Here is a 23,383-nt window from a genome sequence, read left to right as displayed (position 1 = left end):
AGAATGACTCAGAGGCGCCTCAGCTATGCGTAACTGAGCGCTTCTCGAAGTTCTCAGTCTGCTTCCTCCTTTTCCGCCTCGGGCAAGTTCCTGCCAGTCCTACTACCCATCAGCCCAGGTCCCCAAAGCCCAGGGCCAGGGTCTTCACTCACATGACTTCAGCTGGTAAAAGTCCCTTGGGGACTTATTGGTGTTTGGTGACCAGTCAGCCTGACACTTCTTTTCATCTTCTTGACAGTACCTGAACCAGTTTGAGAACTGCTGTGGCCTACGGGAAGGAGCCATCCTCACCTTGCTGAGTGACATTGGTAAATCCCAGACCTGGAAGGCAGGTCAAGCCCTCCAGGGAGAGTGTGTGGTGCCCCTGTGAGTCCTTGTGGAGCACAGCAGAGATATTTTGGTCATTACAGAGGGTTGAGGTGTGACAGACAGACAGCGTGGGGAGGTCAACAAGGGGCTAGTCAGGCAGGCGCTGAACTCAAATAGATTTCCCTTCCTTCCGGACTAAGTCATGAAGTGAATTATGATGTATATAGAGTAACAGATTTCCTTTCCCATTACAAATCTCCCCTCCCTACTTTCCTGGAATGGCCAGCGACGGAGCAGGTTGTCATTTGAATGAATCTCATCCCTTCGCAATGACTTTTTCCACTTCCACATTGGCAGCTCTTTTGCCAACCCCAGGCATAGGAAAAACCGCCCTTGTTTAATCCTGTGGTACTGATGGTGTCCTCAGATGAGGGTATCGGTGGCACTCTCTGAGAAGACAAGGCTGGCTTCAGGGAGAAGAGTGACCACTGACTGCAGAGGTCAGAAGCAATGCCAAGTTGACTGAGATCTAGAGTTATCCAGAGTTTATCACGGAGCATTGCCCTGAGATTTGGGGAATGATATACCATTTTTATCCCTTTCTCACTGAAACATTTTTAAAGCTGTATTTTGTTTGCTCACACTTTATTTTATAGAAAAATGCCAAACATACAGAAAAGTTAAAAGAGTAGTCCAGTGAAACCCACATACCTGTCACCTAGATTCACCACTTGTTACTATTTTGCCACAAGCTGTGTTCTTCTAAGTCTTGGCCTGGAAGGATAGGTGACTTCCAGTCTCAAAGACACTTTGCCTTGCTGCTGTGGGTCTGCCTCTAACTTACTCTATGCCACTACACTATATATATATATATATATATATATATATATATATATATATATATATATACACATACACACACACACACTGAGTGGCGAGATTATTATGATCTCTGAACGCATAATTATCTGACCACTCAGTGTATATCCTATACAATAAAAGGCTAATATGCAAATTGTCCCCTCAACCAGGAGTTCGACCAGCAGGCAGACCGGCCAACTGCTCATATCTCCTCCCCCTGGCCAGGCTGGCCGGACCCCAACCATGCATGAATTATTATGAATTATTACACACACACACACTCACACACACACACACACACACTGAGTGGCCAGATTATTATGTGTTCAGAGATCATAATAATCTGGTCACTCAGTATATAAGTGTGTGTGTGTGTGTGTGTGTGTATGTATACATATATACATATATATATATATAATAAAAGCATAATATGCTAATTAGACCGGACAGCTGACCAACCTTCCAGATGTCATTCTGGACATCTTTCCAGATGAAGCTGTGGTGTCGGGGGCTGAGGCAGAGGCAGTTAGGGGTGATCATGCAGGCAGGCAGAATGGTTATGGGTGATTAGGCAGGCAGGCAGAGTGGTTAGGGATGATCAGGCAGGCAGGCAGGTAGAGTGGTTAGGGGCGATCAGGCAGGCAGGCAGAGTGGTTAGGGATGATCAGGCAGGCAGGCAGAGTGGTTAGGGGTGATCAAGCAGGCAGGCGAGCAGTTAGGGGCGATCAGGTAGGCAGGTGAGTGGTTAGGGGCGATCAGGCAGGTAGGCAGGCGAGTGGTTAGGAGCCAGCAGTCCCAGATTGTGAGAGAGATGACCAACTGCCAGGTTAGGCCTGGTCTCTTCATAGCAAATCTGTTCATCCTATAAACTTCTGCTTGATGTCACTGCTTTTAGGGACATCTTTAGGAAATCTGACCCCAAGAAGTGAGTCAGGTACTGTTCCATGTTTTGCTCTGGCATTTTCTGCTCAGCCACATTCTAGGTCCTATCCCCACTGAAATCTGATTCACCTGTCTCCCCCACTGGACTATAAGCTCCTCAAGGGATTGGGCCTAAACCGGCAGTCGGACATCCCCCGAGGGGTCCCGGATTGTGAGAGGGTGCAGGCCGGGCTGAGGGCCCCCCCCCCCCATGCACGAATTTCGTGCACTGGGCCACGAGTATCTATATATCTATATATCTATATATCTATATATCTATATCTATATCTATATATCTATATATCTATATATCTATATATCTATATATCTATATATCTATATATCTATATATCTATATATCTATATCTTAAGATTGATTTTTAGAGAGAGAGAAAGGGAGAGAAAGAGAAACATTGATATAAGAGTCAAACATTGATTGGCCGCCTGATGCACACCCCTACCAGGAAGCTAGTCTACAACCTGGGCATGTGCCCTGATTGGGAATCAAAAAGGCAAACTTTTGGTGCATAAGATGATGCCCAGCTGACTGAGCCACACTGGTTGGGCACTCTGTGCCACTTTTGATGGAAAGTGGGCAAGAAGGAAATGAAATGGGGCAAAGTTAAACAATGACATATTTAATATTAAGATCCAAACAGTCTGACAGAAAATTTCATCTCCTCCTCTGTTCTGTGTCTTTATCTTTTGGATAGAGTTCACAGTAAGGGCAATTTGACATTGCACCAATCGATCTGACTGGGGTGGGCATCCACCACTGGCCAGACTGATTCCTTCATGCATTGGCCCTGTGGGTCTCCTATAGGTCGAGAATCTCACCTGTTTCTTTGACACCTTGCTACGTGGCTCACCCATCTACATTTTGCTCAGACATTTACTTGTTTGTGTTTTCCCCGGTGGCCAGATTATTAATTTATTCTCTGTTGAGTTGGGTTGAAAGCAGGTTAATAGGTTGGAGAGTATTTTGCTCTTCATGGGCAACTTTTATTTTGTTTCTCCCTGGTTAGGGCTTCAAGTCATTTACTAAAATGTTATCCTTGCCAATATTTTTCTTTCACTCATTGTGCATTCAGCAAATAGTTATTAAGAAAGTCTTAAATTATTGGCTTAGGCACACATAACTGTTTACTTCCTCATATAACATTTTACTTCCTCAAGCGATTCTCCAGTGATATTAATAGAAATTCTTCTAGTTGCATATCCAATTACCACTGACTTGTGGAGTAGCTTTCGTGTTATTTATTACCTGTTCAAGTTGTACGTGTGTGTTTAAGTTATCTGTAAATCAGAATAACCAAGAGGTAAACGTCAAAGGACTTACGTTGCTGTTCAGTTCACTTATAGGTGAATGAATATTAAAATTCTTTCTCTGATTCCCTATCTTTCCTCTCCATGACCCCAAATTGGAATTAATGAGGTATTGAAGTAGTAGTACACTAGAATTAAATTCTCAAAGGTAGAGACTGTAGTCATTGCTATGACTTCAGCATCTGGAACCATAGTACCTTATCTAGCATCTTCTCCATAAATATTTGTCAAATGAGTGAAATAAATTCCAAGATAAATTAAAATAAGTAAGGACCTATTAAAAAGAAAGATCCACATATATGTAACACTCCCAGGTCAAATACCAGCTCTTCTACTAATTGGAAGTGTGACCTTAGGCATGCTACTTCATTTTTAAGAACATCAGTTTTATTAGCTGTGAAATGGGACCATTACTCCCCTTATTAGAATTGTTATGAGGATAAAATGAGATGATGTACATAGGGCTTCTAGCAGAATTGCAGTCACCAAGTGTTAGTTTCTTTCTCATTTCCTTTCCCCTCTGGATTTGGATTTAGAGCATCCCTTTTGAAAATCTTCCATCACCCTAATATGGGTGTGGACCTGGGATTGGGATCCAGTGAGCCAGGTAGGAGGTTGTCTTTGAAACTTCTCTTCCTCAAACCCATTCCCATCTCAGCCAGTTTTTGTAAGCAATTACCTCCCCAGCCTTTGTTGTGGTGGTTGAGGTGGCTGATAACGTTGTATTTTACTTTTTTACCCATTTCTGATTTGTGTATTCATCAAATTTATTTCTTTTGCAAGCGTTTTGTCACTGAGCCAGAGGTCAAAAGCTTTTCTTGGAGCTCATCTCACTTAACTGTTCTGTATTCTGAAACCTTTCCTGAACTTATTTTGTTCTAGTTTGTTTCAAGTGCTGGCGCCACGTTCCCTTTGTTGGAGTTGCCGCTTCTGTTCTCTGCCAGGTTGACTTCAGATAAGCGGCAGAGCCACACCCTTGACGGCTGGGTCGGGATTCATTGCCTTCTCTTCTGGGTTACACCTGTGTAGCCCCCCTTCCCCCCCATATCTTCTGTGCCACTCACCTCCCAGAGATGCCCACTCAGAGCAGCACCAAGATAATAGACACAGGTAGGATTTTCCCAGTGAACTTTAAATTGCCCGAGAAGTACTGCAGTGTACATGTGAGAAAATGAGCAGGTGCCTGGCAAGCACACGGTGAGCCCTGTTTCCTCTGCCAGGGCAGGCCAGTTCGACCATTGTTCTCTGCTGGTAAGAGATCCGGAGACAGGTGCAGGGGCAGCTAGGAACTATTTGTCTTCCCAAGAATATGATCCTAAAATAGCTTAAGAAGGTTGTATCTAAGTGGACTCTATTGAAGCAGTCTTGCTCATAATTCTTTGGAAAACATTGGCGTGTATTTCCTTCTGTCAGGAGAGGAGCAGACTCCTGGGCACTCAGGATTGAGGCACAGATTGGAGTCCCACGTCTCTGCTCTCTGAGGGGTGGGGACCTGCCACGCAGGCCAGCTGGGTGGGCCAGTTGTGCATTTGCCAGGGTCTTACTCAGTTTCAGATCTGACTCAGTCTTCCCAGTTCTCCAGGTGGCTGGTTTACTGTAGTGACTGACCATCCTATCCTCTGAGCCTTCAGGAACTTCACTCCCTGTTTTTGTCTGTGCTTCTTTCTTTGAGTAGCCATCTCTGTCCTTTTTGGAACTGCTCCTAGCAGGCACCCAGTACTTCAACATTGAAGAGCAGAGAGGGTTTCAAAGAGGACACAGGGCTTTAGGGAACAGAGCTGTCATTCTGGAAATCAGAAAATTGGGCTCTCCATTTAGTGTTTCTCTAATTGTGGAATCATAACAAAAGAGGATCACCTGATCTCAGAAATGCAGATCATTTGTATATAAAATATGTTGGAAAGCATAACCAGGTTAATGAGTATCTATATATATAAAAGCCCAGCGACCAAATGGCAGAATGACCAGAACGAATGGTCAACCAGTCAGTATGATGTGAATATTCCTGTCTATTCAACAGCTCAACGCAGGAGCTGCCCCCTGGTGGTCAGTGCGTTCCCACAGTGGGAGCGCTGCTCCGCTGACCTGGATGAGCAGCTGCTCCTGCAGTGGGAGCAGCCGCTAGCAGGCCCAGGGTGAGGCCAAGTCTCTGCACCTATCAAATACCTGAGACAATCCAGACTCTGGCCTGACCCCACCAGCTGATGCGGCCCTCTAAGGTGTGTTCTAGAAAGAGCATAGGGAGCTGGCATAGGCAGATGGCAAGAGGGGACGTGACTGTAAAGCCTCCAGGAAGGCTGTCCTGCTGGCTGAGGATCCTGGAGCACGGCTGCCCTGAACATCCCTGATGGTGTCACCGACCGGGCATCACACATCAAGGACATTCACTGAGTGGCTTTGGGATGCAAAACTCTCTGCCAGGTTCCTCCAGGACACAGAACATGCCTTTACCCAAGACATTACCCCGAAATAGCAGCTCAGACTAATTTCCTCATTCAGCAGCTGCTCAGCTGACTGGGATGAGCAGTCCTTCCACAGCAGGCCGATCCCCACAGGCCATGCTCCGACCAGTGCATGAATTTGTGCACTGGGCCTATAGTCTACTAATAAAAGGGTAATATGCTAATTAGACTGGGTCGGCTGTATATCTTCTGGTCGTCCTGCCTTCCTTCCAGACAAAGCCATGGTGGTGGGGGCCGAGACAGAGGCGGTTAGGGGAGATCAGGCTGGCAGGGGAGGGCATTTAGGGGCAATCAGGCCGGCAGGGGGGAGCAATTAGGGGCAATCAGGCTGGCAGGGGGGAGCAGTTAGGGGCGGTCAGGCTGGCAGGGGAGGGCAGTTAGAAGCGATCAGGCTGGCAGGGGAGGGCAGTTAGGGGTAATCAGGTAGGCAGGCAGGTGAGTGGTTAGGAGCCAGTGGTCCCGGATTGTGAGAGGGATGTCCCAGATTGGAGAGGGTGCAGGCCGGACCTGCCCCCCTCCGTGCACGAATTTCATGCACTGGGCCTCTAGTAATAATAATAAAAGAGAAAACAATTATCTGTCAGTTCTGGCTTCTCCTCTTTCCCAGCTCTGTCTGCTTGTGCGAGGACCTTTTTTAGTCTACTTATATTACTATTTCCTCTTTATGGAAAACTATGGTAACTTTCTGGGCCTACAAAAAAAAAAGTAAAAAATAAAAGAGAGATTTGTGCTAGGTGACCTTAGAGGAAGTCCATTCTAACTTTAAATATTCCATTTTCAGCATTCAGGTAGCTGATTTTCAGAATGGTTATCCCAGAATGTCTTTATTTTAAATATTTTTTATTGATTTTCAGAGAGAGGAAGGGGGAGGGAGAGAGAAGCATCCGTCAGCTGCCTCCTGCATGCCCCCTACTGGGGATTAGCCTTCAACCCAGGCATGTGCTCTGACCAGAATTGAACCAGAGACCTCTCCAGGCATTGGACGACTCTCAACCAACTAAGCCACACTGGCCTGGGCACCCCAGAAAGTCTTGCTGTTCACTCCATTATTCCATCCTGACTACTTCCCACAGTTTCTTTCCCCTCTCCCTTAATGCATCATCTTTTGCCCAGAGCTTTGCTTGATGCATTCTTTTATTTCTGCTCCATCCTATTTGTCCCTGGACTGACCACCCTCTACTTCCCAATATTCTGTCTGCCAGGTCATTCTCATGACATCTGTAGCAGTTACATCTCCAAAATCTGCATGTTCAACTCTGACCTCTCTTGCATCACTTGTCCTACATTCCTGCCAATTTTGAATCTCCTATTTTAAAAGTGTCCAAATCCTTTCAGCCTTCCTTTGTGTTGTATATCCCACTTTTCCTTTGTGTTCCTACTGCCTCCACTAATTGTGTCATAGGAAATTACTATAATGACCTCCTACCTTGCCTCCTTATCCCCATTTTATTAATCCATCTTTCATTTGAAAGGACACTTTTTAAAAAATTTTATGTTATTGCTTAAAGTATTATAAATAGTAGTACATATGTCTCCATTTTTTCCCCATTGACCTTGCCTCGGCCTCCCCTACACACCGGCACATGCCCTCACCGCCCCCACCCCCCAGTGTCTTGCGTCCATTGGTTATGCTTATATACATGCATACAAGTGAAAGGACACTTTCCTTATAATCCATCATTAGATCAAGGCCAAACCTCTTAACCTTGCATTTCTCCCAATCCACTGAGCCAGCTTCACATGTACATGACTGAAAATCCACTTTTCAATCCTGCTAGCCTTTGCACATGCTCCTCCTTTGAGAATGCTGCTCCTGCATCTCCCCAATAACCCTATGCCTTTTTATCTTTTGCCCCTTCCATGGGAACTTCCCTGATCCATCACTCACCATGGTTTTTCCTCTCACGGCTTTCCTTTCCCCCTTTTGCCTACTCCACTCACTTGGTACCTGGCATCTCTGCTGTTGTTACACGATCTCTGCCTGTGCTTGGCAATAAGGACTGGCTTCTGGGTTTGGGGCCTGTTGAACAGACTTCGTGCTGTCAGTGAAGAAAGCGCTTTGATTCACACTGGCACATTTCCCACAACACCTAGCAAACAGAAGACACTTTATAAGTTACTAGTTGAAAAGATGAGAGAATTATTTTTCACTTTTCTCTTAGCACTTGGCATGGCTGCCTCGCCACCTTGCTGATTAGTCATAGGAACTATTTTAGCTGAGAAACCGTTAGCTGGACTAACTCTTTCTCCACATGTCCGCACTTGGCCTTTTAATGTGTTTTATTTGGAAAGTCCAGTGACACCAAAATGACTGGCACATAGTAGGAACATGGTCAATTTTTATTGCGTGAACGAACATCCTGTTGCCCTTCTTACTCATTGCTAACTTAAATCACCAATTGCTGGCTGCCTTTTCAGTCTCTTCTAATCTCTGTGTTAGTCTTTAGGTCCATTTATCTTTCCATTTCTTCTCTATGGACTGTATCCCAAACAAAAATGTTCTTAAAGGAGTTTAGTAATCCTTTTGAATTTGGAGGGTGGTAAGTAGAAACTCATGGACACAACCTTTATAAACCTGTTTTTCTACAAGGAAGTCTAGCTGGTCCTATCTGTCCCCTAACTTGTGGTTTGTAAATCTGAAAAAAATACACAGGATCTGTGCTTTGGGATTCTAGTTCATCAATAAGAACTCCCAAGTGTGACACACACTTCAGTTATATATTCGTCTACCTCATGAGCTAAGGGAAGGCTGGGGTAAATACCTGGATGCCGAGCCTAACAAGGATAACAGAAGGAGGGTATCATTTTCCTGTATGCAATATCTGTCCTAGGAATACTTTTCTATAATTGAAACATGAGAAATGAACTTTTAGGCTTTGATGCTTGTGTTGTGGTTTTCAATTTTTATACATGTGTATTATCACTATTGCTAGATGTTTAGATTTTTAAATAAACTTTCAAATGCAAAAGTATTTTTCTTAACCTCAAATTCTTGTTTTCCACCTGATTTAAATCAAATGAGGTTCTCTTGGCTTCAGACAATTTTGATTCATTTTCTCATGCTCCTCAGGTACTATTTTGTAAAATGTAGCACGGTCAGGCTGAACTAAGCGTTTTAAGGACTGATTCTGCCTACCAAAGTTTTGACTCTTTCACTCAGTCCAAGAAACTATATATAACAATACCTTTAATTTCTTTAAAAATATATATATTTTATTGATTTCAGAGAGGAAGGGAGAGGGAGGGAGAAAGAGAGAAACATCAATGAGAGAGAATCATGGATCGGCTGCCTCTTGCACGCCTCCCACTGGGGATTGAGCCCACAACCTGGGCATGTGCCCTGACCGGAAATTGAACTGTGACCTCCTGGTTCATAGGTCGACGCTCAACCACTGAGCCACGCCGGCCGAGCTACCTTTAATTTCTTTAATTTCCAACTTTAAGTTGATAAAAATACCTGAGAATAAATGACTGCCCTAAAATGAGGGTTAAAGTTTGTTATGTACAGTTGCTTAAGCATAAAAGTAGACAGCTATTAATAGTAATCAGTAGATTGAGTGACCAGCCTGCCATCTGCCCTCACTAAGGACCTGGTGACAGTTCTCAATCAGCAGGGCGTAGAGAATGGGGCTTTCAGTCTGATCCGAGCTCTTCTCCTCATGAGGAGCTGCTTGGGGCATCTCACCTGCTCATGCCCTGCTATTTGCACTGAGACGTTCACATCTAGCTTCAGAGGCCTTGTCTTAGTCTGTGTGCTTGTTCCAAAAAGACAGTGAGTCTCAACTTTCAAATCTTCTGCTTTTGAACACATCAACCCACACTTTTTTATATTACTAGGGTCCCTCAGCCTGGCCTGCACCCTCTCACAATCCAGGACCCCTTAGGGAATGTCGGACTGTTGGTTTCAGCCTGATCCCCGTAGGATGTAGTAGTGCAGGAAGCAGCAGGCAGCCAGGGAGGAGCCCAAGCCCCGGCCAGGCACTGCTCCCGCTCATCCTGGCCCTGCTGTGCCTGCTGCTGCCGCAGCAGCTCGGTAGCACTGCCGTGGAGGCGGGAGCGGCTCCCACCGCAGCAGCTGCACTTGTCAGCCGTGAGCCCAGCGTCTGGCACCCATTGGTCAGCTGAGCGGCGCTCCTGCTGTGGGAGCGCACTGACCACCAGGGGGCAGCCCCTGCATTGAGCGTCTGCCCCCTGGTGGTCAGTGCGTGTCATAGCGACCGGTTGACCAGTCGTTTGGTCACTTAGGCTTTTATATATATAGATACCCTGACACTCTTGTCATATACCCAGACAGGCCTTTTCTGAACCAATCAATAAACATTTTGAGTTATTGCACATCAGCGCTCCCTGCTAGCCACTAGTTCAGTTTCAACAGTAGCACCATCCCTGTGTGCAAGGTTGTGTTTGTGCAATTATTACAGTGTGTTATTGTACTTTGCTTTGATTCTTTAATAAAACTTAGTAAAACAAAAATGAAAGTGCGATAAGAAGCATAAGTCTTTAAAACTTAACACAATAGAGAACAAGATGGAATAGAATTTTTTTTAGGCATTGAAAGTAGCAAGTCTTTCATTTCATTTGGACAATCAGTGGATCTAAGCCAATTTAGACTGTAGTTGGTGACCTCAAGAATTCGAAGCTACGAGTTCTTTGCGTGAAAAAGTCAGATTCTTGTGGTGGTCCCAGTTCTGCTCACACAGCCAGGTCCTCTTCACTTGGCCCGAGGGGCAGCTCCCTCGGCCCCATCCCTCCACCGTTTCTGTGCCTTGGGAGTCAGACTGTGGGTCAGGCACACACAATATTCATTTCTCACAGTTCAGGCGATTTTGAAATGAAAAGTGTTTTTGTAGGCTTAATGAAAACTCCTTCCCCTTTCCACCCTCTCAGCCTCTGCGCTTAGATACCTTCATGAAAACAGAATCATCCATCGGGACCTAAAGCCAGAAAACATCGTCCTGCAGCAAGGAGAGCAAAGAGTGAGTGACCCCCTCCTGGGGCTTGGAAAGTCCCAGGGAAGCGGCTCTGGTGGATGAGGAACAAGCTCTGCATGTGTGTTTATATTTGCGTTTCCTTGAGTTTATATTTGCTTTGATTCTCTGGGACTGCTTTTTGATCTGAAACAAAATTCAGCAAAGAGCTCTCGCTTGCAGGTTGAGGCAAGTTTGAATGGATCACATTGTTAATGGCCCAAGTGGCGGGAATCTGATAAGGAAAATCATGTTTTTCTTCCCACCTCCAGCGCCAACCTTTGGGACTAGCACTTCTTGGAAATAGACTTTTTGTTTCCATTTGTTTGAGAGCGTCCACTTTTGATGCCAATATGGGAACCAGCTCTAAGTTGACTCTGGGTGGGGCTGAGAAGAGGCATTTGGAGCTGGCACCTGCCCATGGAGCCTGGTCCAGCCTGCGGTTTCCGCAGAGCTCTTGGTGGCCTCATCGGTGGCGCTCCTGCATGTGTGGTGGTGACCTCCCCATGGGGCTCAGTGCTGTGCTTTTTCATGGCCCTGTTTGTTTAGCTGGGGGTGATGAGCAGGGGCTCAGCTGAGAGGAATGTAGTAACTCAATTGTGGGCCACTTAATCTCTCCGATACAGCTTCCGCCAGCATTCTAGGCTGACCTGTGATATCAGTTCATTGTTTCAGTTCATACTCATACTTGTCATTGGTTCTAAGAATTGAGAACTGAAGGTATTTACTTCTGAGAAGAGACCAGCCTCATCTTTCACATCATAAAGTCCAGGTTTAGCAATGTTGAGGGCTGGTGCATGGTCTTTTAATGTTGATTTTCCTCTGATGATTGGTCACAGACCAACAGAGAAAGTATGCCTTTTTCCAGCATTTTTCCAGCATATGTTTGTTTCCTTCTGCCCTAAATCTACCACGATGAAGGCATTCTCCTGTGTATTTGGTGGTTCATAGGAGCTCAGGTTCTAATACCACCTGGAAGTTCAGGTATATCCCCTGCCATGTCAGCAAACAAATCAGAATTGTTATAGGAGACAGTGTATTCTCAGAATCCTCTGATTTCTCCTCTTCCCTTTTTTTTTTTTCAGTTAATACACAAAATTATTGACCTAGGATATGCCAAGGAACTGGACCAGGGCAGTCTCTGTACTTCCTTTGTGGGGACCCTGCAGTACCTGGTAAGAAATGGGGTTATATGTTTGCTCATCAGTTTCTCTCCAATGGCCACACTTGTGGGGCTCCTCTCTGTCCTCGCCTCCTAGCATCTCAGTCTTGCCAGCTCCTTGGATGTCTCCTAGATGCGTAGGAATTGTTGTATGAGGTCAGAGCCATCATCTATCTGGTCAAGTCAGCACTTCTGCCGGCAGAGACCCTGTGGAAGGATGTGGTCATCTTCTCTGATGTCAGAAGGGCTGCTGATGTGCCCTCACACAGATCCCATAACCTCTGTGCTTCGGTATTTTGTCTAAAAATAAAGAATTCTTATATTGTCAGAAAATAAGAATTTAAATTAGTATCATACTGATCTATAGACACTACAGTTTCCATGAGGTGTCTCAGAGGCCACTGAGGAAGATCTGAGCTCTGAGTCCCTACCCTTTCTTATTTGGTCTGAATATTGTGGTTTTATTTGAGTCATTCATTCATTCAAGAAATAGTGATCGAGTGTAGGCTCTGTGCCAGGCACTGTGCCAGGAGCCAGCAATGCAATGGGAAAGAAGACAAGCACTTCTCTGGCCGTTAGTAGCTTAGAGGTTAGCAAGAAAGTAGGCATTACCCTGAGACTTACACCAATAACTAAGAAATTGCAGTTGTGGTAAGTGCTGCGAAGGAAAAGGGATAAGAATATATATTAGGAAGACCTAACTTAGTCTGAAACCTGAAGGTTGAATTGGTGAAAAGGGGCTGGAGGTGGGGGAAGGAGAGGAAGTCCCTCCAGGGATAGTACATTGGCAGACCAGAAAGTGAGACAGTCAGGAATCTAGAGAAGAAGGGAGAGAGAAAGAACCTCGAGTTAAAGTTGGAGAGAGAGGTAGAGGACAGACGATTCAGGGACTTGCTAGCTGGTTTAAGATTTTAGGCTTTCTCCTAAAACATCTGGAGAGACAGCGAAGGATTTTTAAGTTGGAGAGAGATCAGGTTTACCTTTAGAAAAGATCACTCTTGATAGGGTGGGAAGAATGAACAAGAGTAAAATCTTGAGCAAGTAGTAAGGAGGACATTGTGATAGGCAGTTCAGAGCTGTTGGCAGCAGTGAGGATGTAGAAAATGATGTAAGCAGTGCTTAGCAAGAGACTTAGCAAGACTTGGTAGTAGATTGCTTGTGTCGGCAAAATGTTGATTGAATAAAGGAGCCTGCAGTTTAAAAAACAAAAGCAATAAAAGATTGAACGCCACTGGATTGGATGAGCTTAAATATTCTTTCTAGTTCTTAAATTAAAAAAAGAAAAGAAATTCTAAGTCTTTCTGAGTGCATTTATACTTTCTACTTATCCTACTAACTAGGGTGTGGGCTCCATCAGCTTATCACCTCCACTATGGAAGAGAGATTTCGGGGGTGGGGGGCGGGCTATGGTAAGGCACTTGTGTCCACATAATGTAATTATGCAGGTCCTGCTGAGTGTCCTCGGGAATCCTAATTGGCTTAGCAGCATTCTGGGGGAAGGGGAGGACCCCCATGCTCTGACCAGGATGCTCAGTGAAATTGTTCACTTGCAGGAGCCAGAACTGTCCATAATGAGACACAGAGATTGACCTGACCATCCCCCAACTTTCCCCTGTGGTTTGACTCCTTGGTCTGTCCATAAGTGTCACACATTCAGCCAGACCACACAGTCCTGCCTCCATGCCTTTGCTTGTGATGGTCCTTTTTGGAGTGTCTCCTCTCAGACACCAGGCCTGAGCCTGGGTCCCACCTGTGCTTCAAAGCTTTCCTTGGTCACCCCACAGCTCTCTCTACGTGGGCAGCAGTCATGTATCTGGCTTTTTTCTTGCCTGATTGTAAATATTCCATTTTCATTGTATACACGTCATAAAACACATCAGTTTAGGAGACGTGGCCAGCATTTAATGCATGTATTATGCATTTGGTATATATAGCTCAGTATCATTTTCCTTTGTTGTGTGTAGTCTACTTTCCCATTTGCCCAAGAGAAAGATAGATGATGTACTCTGATCTACCTAAAAATACCCTTTTTTAGTCAGTGAGGTACAGAAAAATCCTAGATACCACCACCTAAACACGGTCACCTCCTCACCCTGGAGCAGGCATGCCAGCACCTCCTGGATGGAGCCAGGAAAAGTGTGGGGCGTGACCGGAAGGGCTGGTTGCCCCCTCTGGCAGCGGCTCAGGTGTGTTTCCCTCATGCGTTGTTGCAGGCCCCGGAACTGCTGGAGCAGCAGAAGTACACGGTGACTGTCGACTACTGGAGCTTTGGTACCTTGGCTTTCGAGTGCATCACGGGCTTCCGGCCTTTTCTCCCCAACTGGCAGCCTGTGCAGTGGTGAGTGAGAGACCACAGCCCTGGGGGGTGGGAGGGCGTGGGGACTGGGAGAGTCTTCTGAAAGAAGGAGTATGTCCCTTTGCTTTGTCATGTCACTTCACCTGTTCCCATCTCACTGGGCGCTCCCAGGCTAGGCCTGAGCCATCTGTGATCTGTCTTCCAGAGATCAAGTCCTGTTGGGACCCAACATGTAGGCAGTTCAAACTCCAAAGACCTAGAAAGTTAGAGCAGTTGTCAAGTGTGAGCATCATTAAATATAATACTATCCAAATGGCCTTTGTCCCCCCATTCAGTAGCAGCAAGTCAAAACATTCACAGGCCGTTGTGTAAATGTGTGCACTTACCCTGACAACGCTGTGTATTAGTAAACAAAGCAAGGATATGTGTGCAAGACAAATGAGAAATATTTACATGAAAATTTATTGACAGTTTTTACTAAACATGAATGTACACTTTTGTTTTAAAATTATAAGAAAGTGGCTTAAAATATGAACCAAGTAAGTTACCAAGAAAGATTTTCTAGTATAAAAAACACCAAAGGGTACAATTAAGTTTTTAAATGTCCTTTAACTTTTTTTATTATAAAAATGTGTTGATCATTATACACATTTTGGCTAACTGTTTTGGCTCAGTGGATAGAGTGTCGGCCTGCGGACTGAAAGGTCCCAGGTTCGATTCTGGCCAAGGGCATGTACCTTGGTTGTGGGCACATCCCCAGTAGGGAGTGTGCAGGAGGCAGCTGATAGATGTTTCTCTCTCATCAATGTTTCTAACTCTCTATCCTTCTCCCTTCCTCTCTGAAAAAAATAAATAAAATATATTAAAAAATATTAACATTCCTGCCCTAGACGGTTTAGCTCAGTGGATAGAGTGTCCACCTGCGGACTGAAGGGTCCTGGGTTCGATTCCAGTCAAGGGCATATGCCCAGGATGCAGGCTCGATCCCCAGTAAGGGGCGTGCAGGAGGCAGCCGATCAATGATTCTCTCTCATCATTGATATTTCTCTCTCCTTTCCTCTCTGAAATCAATAAAAATATATTTAAAAAATAAATAAAAATTAACATTCCCCTAAATTAGTTAAGTTTCATTCAGAATTGCTCCTTGAGAGGCCACACACTAATTTAAACGATGCTGTGTGGCTCAGATATTTTGTTGGTTTTCAGTTTTTAGTTTTTTGGAGTAGTAACGTTTCATGGTTCAAACTTCAAAGCGTGTGAAAGAGTATACAGTGCAAGTCACATCAGACTGGTCTCCCAGCCCGATTTCCTTCCCCGCAGGCACTCGATAGCATTGGTTTTTGGTATGTTTCCACGGATGTTTCATACACATACAGGCAGATTTGGCTTGCATTTGTTTGTTTGTTTGTTTGTTTGTTAATGTGTTTCTCCCCTTTTTTCACCTCAGTGGTAGCATAATATGAACTCCGTCTTGTATGTGCTCCTAAAGCAGTTTTACAGGGTGAGGATTTCTTTCACACTCCTTGAAAACAACCACTATGAACATTTTTGTGTGTCTCCAAGCTCTTCAGTGTGTGTGTTATACTTAAAAAAAAAAAAACCCACACCACACAAATAAATTACATATTCTCATAGAACCTGCTTTTCAAACTTAGTATTGAAAATGCTTTACGTTTTTCCATGTTATTTGTAATGTCTGTGTGGTCTGCTACTGCGTGGCCGTTCTACATCTTATTTAGCTTCTCCCCCATTACCGGAAGCATGGGTGGTTTATAGTTTTTACTTCTGAAAACAACACCAAGATAACATCTTTGTAGGGAAATTCTTGTGTATTCACAATTAATTTTCCCTAGGACAAATTTCTAGAAATGGAAGCAAAAGATCAAAGATTATACATGTTTTAAAGGTTTTTTGATGTTGTAGCAACAAAATACTCAATAGAAAGGTTATATAAATACTGTTTCCACCAGGAACATGCAAAGCTGTCCCTTTCACCACACCCTTGCCAACACTGGCTGTTGTCATTTTCTACCTTTCTGGAAGTAATAAAAACAATGAACTTTTTCAAAAACAGGTATTTTTTTTATCATGAGAACACTTATTTATGGGAATAAGATGTAGCCTTTGAAATCTGTTTCAGAGCCGTTGTATGTGATGGCAGTCCAGTCAAGCTTTATACACCAGATGTTGGAAATGCAAAGATGCATGAGGTGAAGGCCCTGCTCTTGAGGAGTCCTGTGAAATGACAAAATACGCCCTCCTGTGGTGGCTTATTTTAAAAACAAGTAATGCTTGTTGATTGGCACAGGTTCTGAATATTGAGGAATTAGCTAATTAATTTATAGTTACAATTTATTCTGTAACCATTATGAAAAAAAAAAGTAAATATCTGTACAGCTGCAGTGTCTCTAACTAACCAAAGAATTACTGCATTTCTTCAGTTCAAATGTTGACCTTTTCTAGTATTTATAACAAAATCAGTTAAAATCCATTAGGACTGGGAGAACAAGTGCTCTTTGAAAATATATTCCTAATGGCTCATCATCTTCCTAGTAAGTCTGTTGTCTGCAGAATCGGATTCCTAGAACCCCCCTCATTGGTGCTGGAAGGCCAGGTGACCGCTTTCAAATGGATTTCTCGGCTCGTTAAGGAGCTGTGCAGTGGACTAGGGTGTGAGAAGCGCCTGTGTCATCTGCTTTGTAAAGCCGCAGACAACTCCTAAAATTTCACTCTCTCATCTCAGGTGGCAGGTAGATGGTAATTTCAGGACAAATGTCATTTCAGCTTTGTAATTTGATTATAAAGCTACTTTGCAATACATTTAGGACCTAAGCAATAAGCATTTTATTTACTATGTCCTTCTATTTTTATAATTTCCCATTGACAGACTAAGTATTCTATTAGAGCAGTGGTCGGTTTGGCCCTTGAGTGTGGCTCTTCCACAAAATACCACGTGCGGGCGTGCACATACAGTGCGATTGAAACTTCGTGGCCCGTGCGCAGAAGTCGGTTTTTGGCCTGGGCAAGTCTAATTTGAAGAAGTGGCGTTAGAACACTCAAGGGGCCAAAGAGCCGCATGTGGCTCATGAGCCGCGGTTTGCCGACCACTGTATTAGAGGATCATCCCACTTGAATGTAATGAAGAGTCTTGGTGCACTTACAACAGTCAGTTTCAGCCAGAGCTGTAAGCCACCAGCCTCGGCCATCTGCCAGCTCTTCAGGGTTTCCCATGAGCTCCAGATAGGCGAGTTCACCCTTTACTAATGAGATGTGTTCATGGGATACTTTTTATTTAAATTTCCCAGGTGTTTTTGGAAAGGAAAGGTTCAGACATTCAAAAGAACACCAGACTTTGGGTTTGAGTTACCAGTTCTGCCATTCTGTAGTTGTATGACCTTGGGTAAATCACCTGATCTTTATTTCCTTACCACTGAATGGGAGTCTAAAAATAGTGTCTGCCACATGCGGTTGTTATGGCAAAGGAAGTGTGTGTGTTCAGTGTCAAAGTACTTGCTTAGCTATGAAGCATTATTCAAATTATTATCCTTGTCACCCAAGAAGATTTGAAACTGGTTGGATTTTAATGTTTTTCGTTTATTTAAAAAAATATTTTTACTGATTTTAGAGAGGAAGGGAGAGGGAGAGAGAGAGAGAAACATCAGTGATGAGAGAGAATCATTGATCCGCTGCCTCCTGCATGTCCCCAACTGGGGATCAAGCCCACAACCCGGGCATGTGCCCTTGATCGGAATTGAACCCAGGACCCTTCAGTCCGCAGGCCGGCGCTTTATCCACTGAGCCAAACCAGCTAGGGTTAATTTTTTTTCACTTTAAAAACTATTTCAGGTGCATTGATAAGTTCTCTAAATTGGGAATTGTAAAAGTTCATTTACCCTTACAAATAATATTTAGCCATATACATTTAGAGGGAAGTGCATGTGTTGTGCATATTTCCTGTAAATGTGATATGTGCATAGTCATGGTTTGGAAGTCTCCGTTTTATCCTCCATCAAAACATGGGAGTTTTAAATTAGAGAAAATGATAAGGACGGGCCAAGGATGAAATGAGTCAGCAGCTCCAACTGCAGAACTCTGGGTACAGGAGGGTTAATGACTCTACTCATTCAGGCAATACCATCATTCTTACTAGTAAACGCTCACAGGAGCCTTCCTACCAGGATACACATCCAATGACCATTACCTGAAGAGATTAGTGACCTGGGGGTATCATGCACAGTTGTAAAGTGACATGTTACAGGTGTCAAATGGCTCTTGACCACGAAGTGAGTTAAGGGCTGTAAGTAACAAGAATGCATGTCTGCAGGCATTCCAAAGTCCGGCAGAAGAGTGAGATGGACATCGTCGTTTTTGAAGACTTGAATGGAGCGGTGAAGTTTTCGAGCTCTTTACCCTACCCCAATAATCTTAACAGGTAAGGTACAGCGGCATTTTTCTTCAACAGTTTTTTTCCTCTTTTTGAAATAGATGTCTGAGGTGACATCTGATAGCTTTTAAATGGGTTATCAGGATATCATCCTATGATTAAAAACTGGACATAATCCATCTCAATCTTAAACTTAGGTTGATTCCCAGCCCTAGCCCCATCTAGAAATCTTCTTTTCTAAATTCACATAACAATTCATATGTACCTTTTATTAGGATTAGTAGCTTCAACCTTGTGTTACATTTGGTTTTGCATTGAGTTTATTTCCTACTCACCTGTAAGCCTTTTAAGGGTAGGGAATATTTCTCCTTGCATTGCTCATGTAACCTAGTACTGTGTAATAGCCAAGAAATAAACTTTGTAGTTTGAACAGCATTGCGTTCTGGTCTTAGAGTCAGAATATGAACAGTTAAACAATAATATCAGAATTGGGGAATGGTACAAAAGAAAGCTAAGAAGGCAGTCACATTATCCACAAGTAGCATGGATAACAATTACCGTGAGTATATAGAAGATGGGGAGATGTATTGTGTGGATGAGAGCTATGTGGAATGACTTTGGCTGAGCTAGAACTTGGTGGAAGGATCTGGAAAGATGTGCAGGACATGGATAAAGAGGAAGGAAGTTCAAAGGGGAAAAATTGCGGGGGAGCAAACGCACATTTAGGGAATCCATCAGTAGCAGTACTGGCTTCATGAAGGGCTTTCGTGGGGGCGGTGAGAGGTCAGCTGAGACCTTACAGGAGGCAGGTTGTGGAGGGCCTGCAGTGCCAAGGGAAGGAGTGACCTCTGTCATGTGAACCTTTGACGGGGTGATTAACAAAATAACTCCAGCAGCAGGGGTTCCAGGTTGTGTGTGGAGATCACCTGGAGGTCAGGCACGCCTATAAAGTGCATTTAAAAAGCTTAGATCATTCTCACAGAGCCAGTGGGACATCAGCCTATTGACCCATCTGCTCCCTAATTTTGAGGAGGTGTTTTAGCAGACCAGGAGAGGGGATAAGCACCTGAATAATTAAGTTAGTTGGAAATGTTTACTTTTTCTCTCAGATTAATTCATTTTAAGTCATTATTTCTTTGGCTGCCATCCGTGTGTATAATGGTGAAATGGATGTGAGTGTGTGCTTTTTAATCCCATGTTAAGGCCCCCTGAAATTTGCATTAGAGGCGTCTCCTCCTACATTGTGCTCCTCTTCTTCTCAGCATCCTGTTGCAGCGACTGGAGAAGTGGCTGCAGCTGATGCTAATGTGGCACCCCCGGCAAAGGGGCACTGACCCCGTGTATGGGCCCAATGGCTGCTTCAAGGCCCTGGATGACATCTTAAACTTAAAGGTGAGCATGGAGGCAACAGGTCAGATCCCCATGGGACACGCAGTTCTTATGAGAAAGAAATACTCATTAAAAAACAGGTCATGGGCCACCTGACCATTGGGGAAATTTAGGCCGCTGTGAGCATATCTCTCTACATAAGTAAGAGGATAGAACCCGTGCTGACTGACGTAGGTCATAAGGTTGTAGCTATGGACAAACATGAATATTAAAGACTAGAGTATATATACCATGGCCCTCAAGCTAGGCCCTTGCTTTGTGTGGCTGGGAAGTGTTGGGAGTAGCAAAGGATCCAGAGATGGGCATCTCTGTAAAGTTGGGATTTTTCAATAACATCTGGGTTGTGTTGCAGCTGGTTCATATCTTGAACATGGTCACAGGCACCATTCACACCTATCCAGTGTCAGAAGACGAGAGTCTGCAGAGCTTAAAGGCCAGAATTCGGCAGGACACAGAAATCCCTGAGGAGGACCAGGAGCTGCTGCAAGAAGCGGGTCTGGCATTGCTCTCCGACAAGCCTGCCACTCAGTGTATTTCAGACGGGAAGGTGAGCCCTGGGCTTCTTGCAGAATGCCCTGTTTTGCCCTGACATTGCCTGCAAGGAAAATAATCATGCATTCAGATTTTAGCTCTACTTAATCAGTTCTGCTCATCACACTGAATGCAAGATCCCCTGTGTGTCCTAATAGGAGACACCAATCACTCCACACCCGTCTTGTTACTTCCAGACCACTTAGAGTGCCTTTATTTTGCCTTTGTTGTCAACGTGATGCTTCGTTTTTCCAAGTCAACCAAAACTGTTTATGATGTGCCTCTTGTGTACAGAACTGTGCTGACAGCCACAGCAATGCAAGACATGGTCCCTGCCCCCACAAAACTGATGAAGTTAACATGTAAGAAACAATCACTGGAGAGAAAAGGAGATAGCACATGTCTAAATTGCACCTAAAAGACAATCACAGAATAAAATGGAATGTAATAAGTTGCAAATGAGGTGGAAAAGGAACGGGGGATAAATAAGTGGAAAAGGAACAGGAAAAGGAAGTAGAGGCCAGTTGGGTGCTTAGTACTTGCTGGCTGAAGACGATGCTGTTGGTAAACAGTGGGAAACACGCTGAAATATCTTCATTATTCCTTAGATAAAGGAGGGGTTGGATTCACGAGATCTCATTTTGTTCTTGTCCCTTCGCAGCTCGAGGGCCGCACATTGGACATGGATCTCGTTTTCCTCTTTGACAACAGTAAAGTCACCTATGAGACGCAGATCTCCCCACGGCCCCAACCTGAAAGTGTCAGCTGTATCCGTAAGAACATCGTTGTGGTTATTTGTTGTTGTTGTTTTAAATAATCGCTTACAATGCTTGGGACAAGGCAGGAGGGAGAGACATGGCCCAGCAGAGGGGTCCACACCGAGATCAGCTTACCCTATCCTCGGGGCAGCCTTCTTTACTAGGGACATGTGAGGAGTAGCCCAGCCGAAAAAGAGGAAAGGAAGTCTTCAGTTAATTTCAGCCTCTAGGTAGAATTTGAAACAGACAGAGAACACTGCCTGCAAGCCACTGACCTTGAATCAGGTGGCCATTTTATTTATTTTTGAGTTTATTTATATTTTAATAATGAATACATCCACATACGCAAAAAAAAAAAAAAATCAAAAGATGCAAGAACATATAGAGCGGAAAATAAGCCTTCCTCTCTCCCCAGTACTCCCAGCCTCTTCCAGAGAAACTGCTACTATAAAATTATTTTTTTTATTATAAATTTCTTTATTGATTAAGGTGTTACATATGTGTCCTTATTCCCCCATTTACTATCAAATTCTTGAGTTAACCTTCCAGGGGTATTCTACCTATGCATTTATAAATGATTATATACTTCTTCATTTCCCCCTGAAACAAATGGTAGCATACAATATGTACTGTTCTGTATCTGCCTTTTTCACTTCACAATATATTTTGGAAAATTTTTTCCCCTTTTGCTGCCTATTTTTAAAATGCCTGTGTAGTAGTATTCCATTGTACGAATGTTAGATAGACATTTTAAAAATGTTTTTTAATCCTCAACTGAGGATTTAAAAAAAAAATGTTTTTATTGATTTCAGAGAGAGGAAGGGAGATAAAAACATCAATGTGAGAGAGAATCATTGATTGGTTGTCTCTTGCATGTCCCCTGCTGAGGATCGAGCCCACAACCCAGGTATATGTCCTGACTGGGAATCGAACCATGACCTCCTGGTTCATGGGTCGATGCTTAACAATGGAGCCACACCAGTGAGGCCGAGGATGTGTGTTTATTTTTTGATTTTATTTTTTATTGTTTCGGGGTAATTTTTAAAAAATTTATCTTTATTGTTGAAAGAATTACACATGTCCCTTTTTTTCCCCATTGACCCCTCTACCCTGCCCCTGCGCTGCCTGCCCTCTCTCCCCCAGCCTTCACCACACTATTGTCTATGTCCATGGTTTTTTATTGATTTGAGAGAGAGAGAGTGAGGGAGAGAGGGAGAGAGAAACATTGATGTGAGAGAGAAATATTGATCAGTTGCCTCCTGTGTGCACCCTGATGGTGAATCAAACATGCAATCTTTTGGTGTATGGGATGACGCTTCAACATACTGAGCCACCCAGCCAGGGTGATGGACATTTTAATGTACCTCCCAGTCCTGTTCTCACACACACACACACACACACACACACACACCACGCACACACAGAATAAACAGGGCAAGTGTCCAAAGGCTTAGAGATCTCCAGGCTTATTGGCTTAGTCATCTTCCAGGACTGCTGGTTGAAGCTGCATTTTTAGAAAGCTTCATGTGACCTTAAATATTGTGAGCATAAAAGTTTCTACTGAAAATATATGAGCCTGTGTACATATGACTATCTCCACATGATTCACAAAGTCTTTCTTCAAATCAAATCTAAAGCTGTTTATTGACTAGTGCATGCTTGTTCTGTAATGGGGTACAAAAATGTATGAGAGAGTAACCAGGCATAGCACCCCAAAAAAGTTCTATAATAACGTAGAAGTTATATAACTTTTTAAAATGTGTAAGTGCCAGTGATGTTGCAAGGCAGGATGTGGTTAATTGTAGGGGAGCAGTTCTCTGACAATTGCCTATGACTCTGTTCCAGTTCAAGAGCCCAAGAGGAGCCTGCCTTTCTTCCAGCTGCGGAAAGTGTGGGGCCAGGTCTGGCACAGCATCCAAACCCTGAAGGAGGACTGTAACCGGCTGCAGCAGGGACAGCGAGCTGCCATGTACTGTGCCAGGCGGTTTTGGATTTGACTTATTTAAAATTGCTTGGT

General features: G+C 44.0%; 1 protein-coding gene across 1 annotated transcript in view; it reads left to right on the top strand.

Moving 5' to 3' along the window:
- IKBKB (inhibitor of nuclear factor kappa B kinase subunit beta) overlaps positions 1-23,383 on the top strand; it is a 51,399-nt gene that overhangs the window by 16,137 nt on the left and 11,879 nt on the right. The window contains exons 5-13 of the mRNA XM_008143878.3: positions 239-308; positions 10,767-10,855; positions 11,932-12,021; positions 14,222-14,346; positions 18,629-18,736; positions 19,951-20,080; positions 20,430-20,624; positions 21,270-21,381; positions 23,212-23,335. Of these exons, the coding sequence (XP_008142100.1) occupies positions 239-308; positions 10,767-10,855; positions 11,932-12,021; positions 14,222-14,346; positions 18,629-18,736; positions 19,951-20,080; positions 20,430-20,624; positions 21,270-21,381; positions 23,212-23,335 (1,043 nt within the window). The remainder of the gene's footprint in view (positions 1-238; positions 309-10,766; positions 10,856-11,931; positions 12,022-14,221; positions 14,347-18,628; positions 18,737-19,950; positions 20,081-20,429; positions 20,625-21,269; positions 21,382-23,211; positions 23,336-23,383) is intronic.

The sequence above is a fragment of the Eptesicus fuscus genome, chromosome 8, assembly GCF_027574615.1.
Source record: "Eptesicus fuscus isolate TK198812 chromosome 8, DD_ASM_mEF_20220401, whole genome shotgun sequence".
Taxonomy (NCBI): domain Eukaryota; kingdom Metazoa; phylum Chordata; class Mammalia; order Chiroptera; family Vespertilionidae; genus Eptesicus; species Eptesicus fuscus.
The sequence above is the reverse complement of the archived record's forward strand: the minus strand, read 5'-3'. Positions and strand labels throughout refer to the sequence as shown.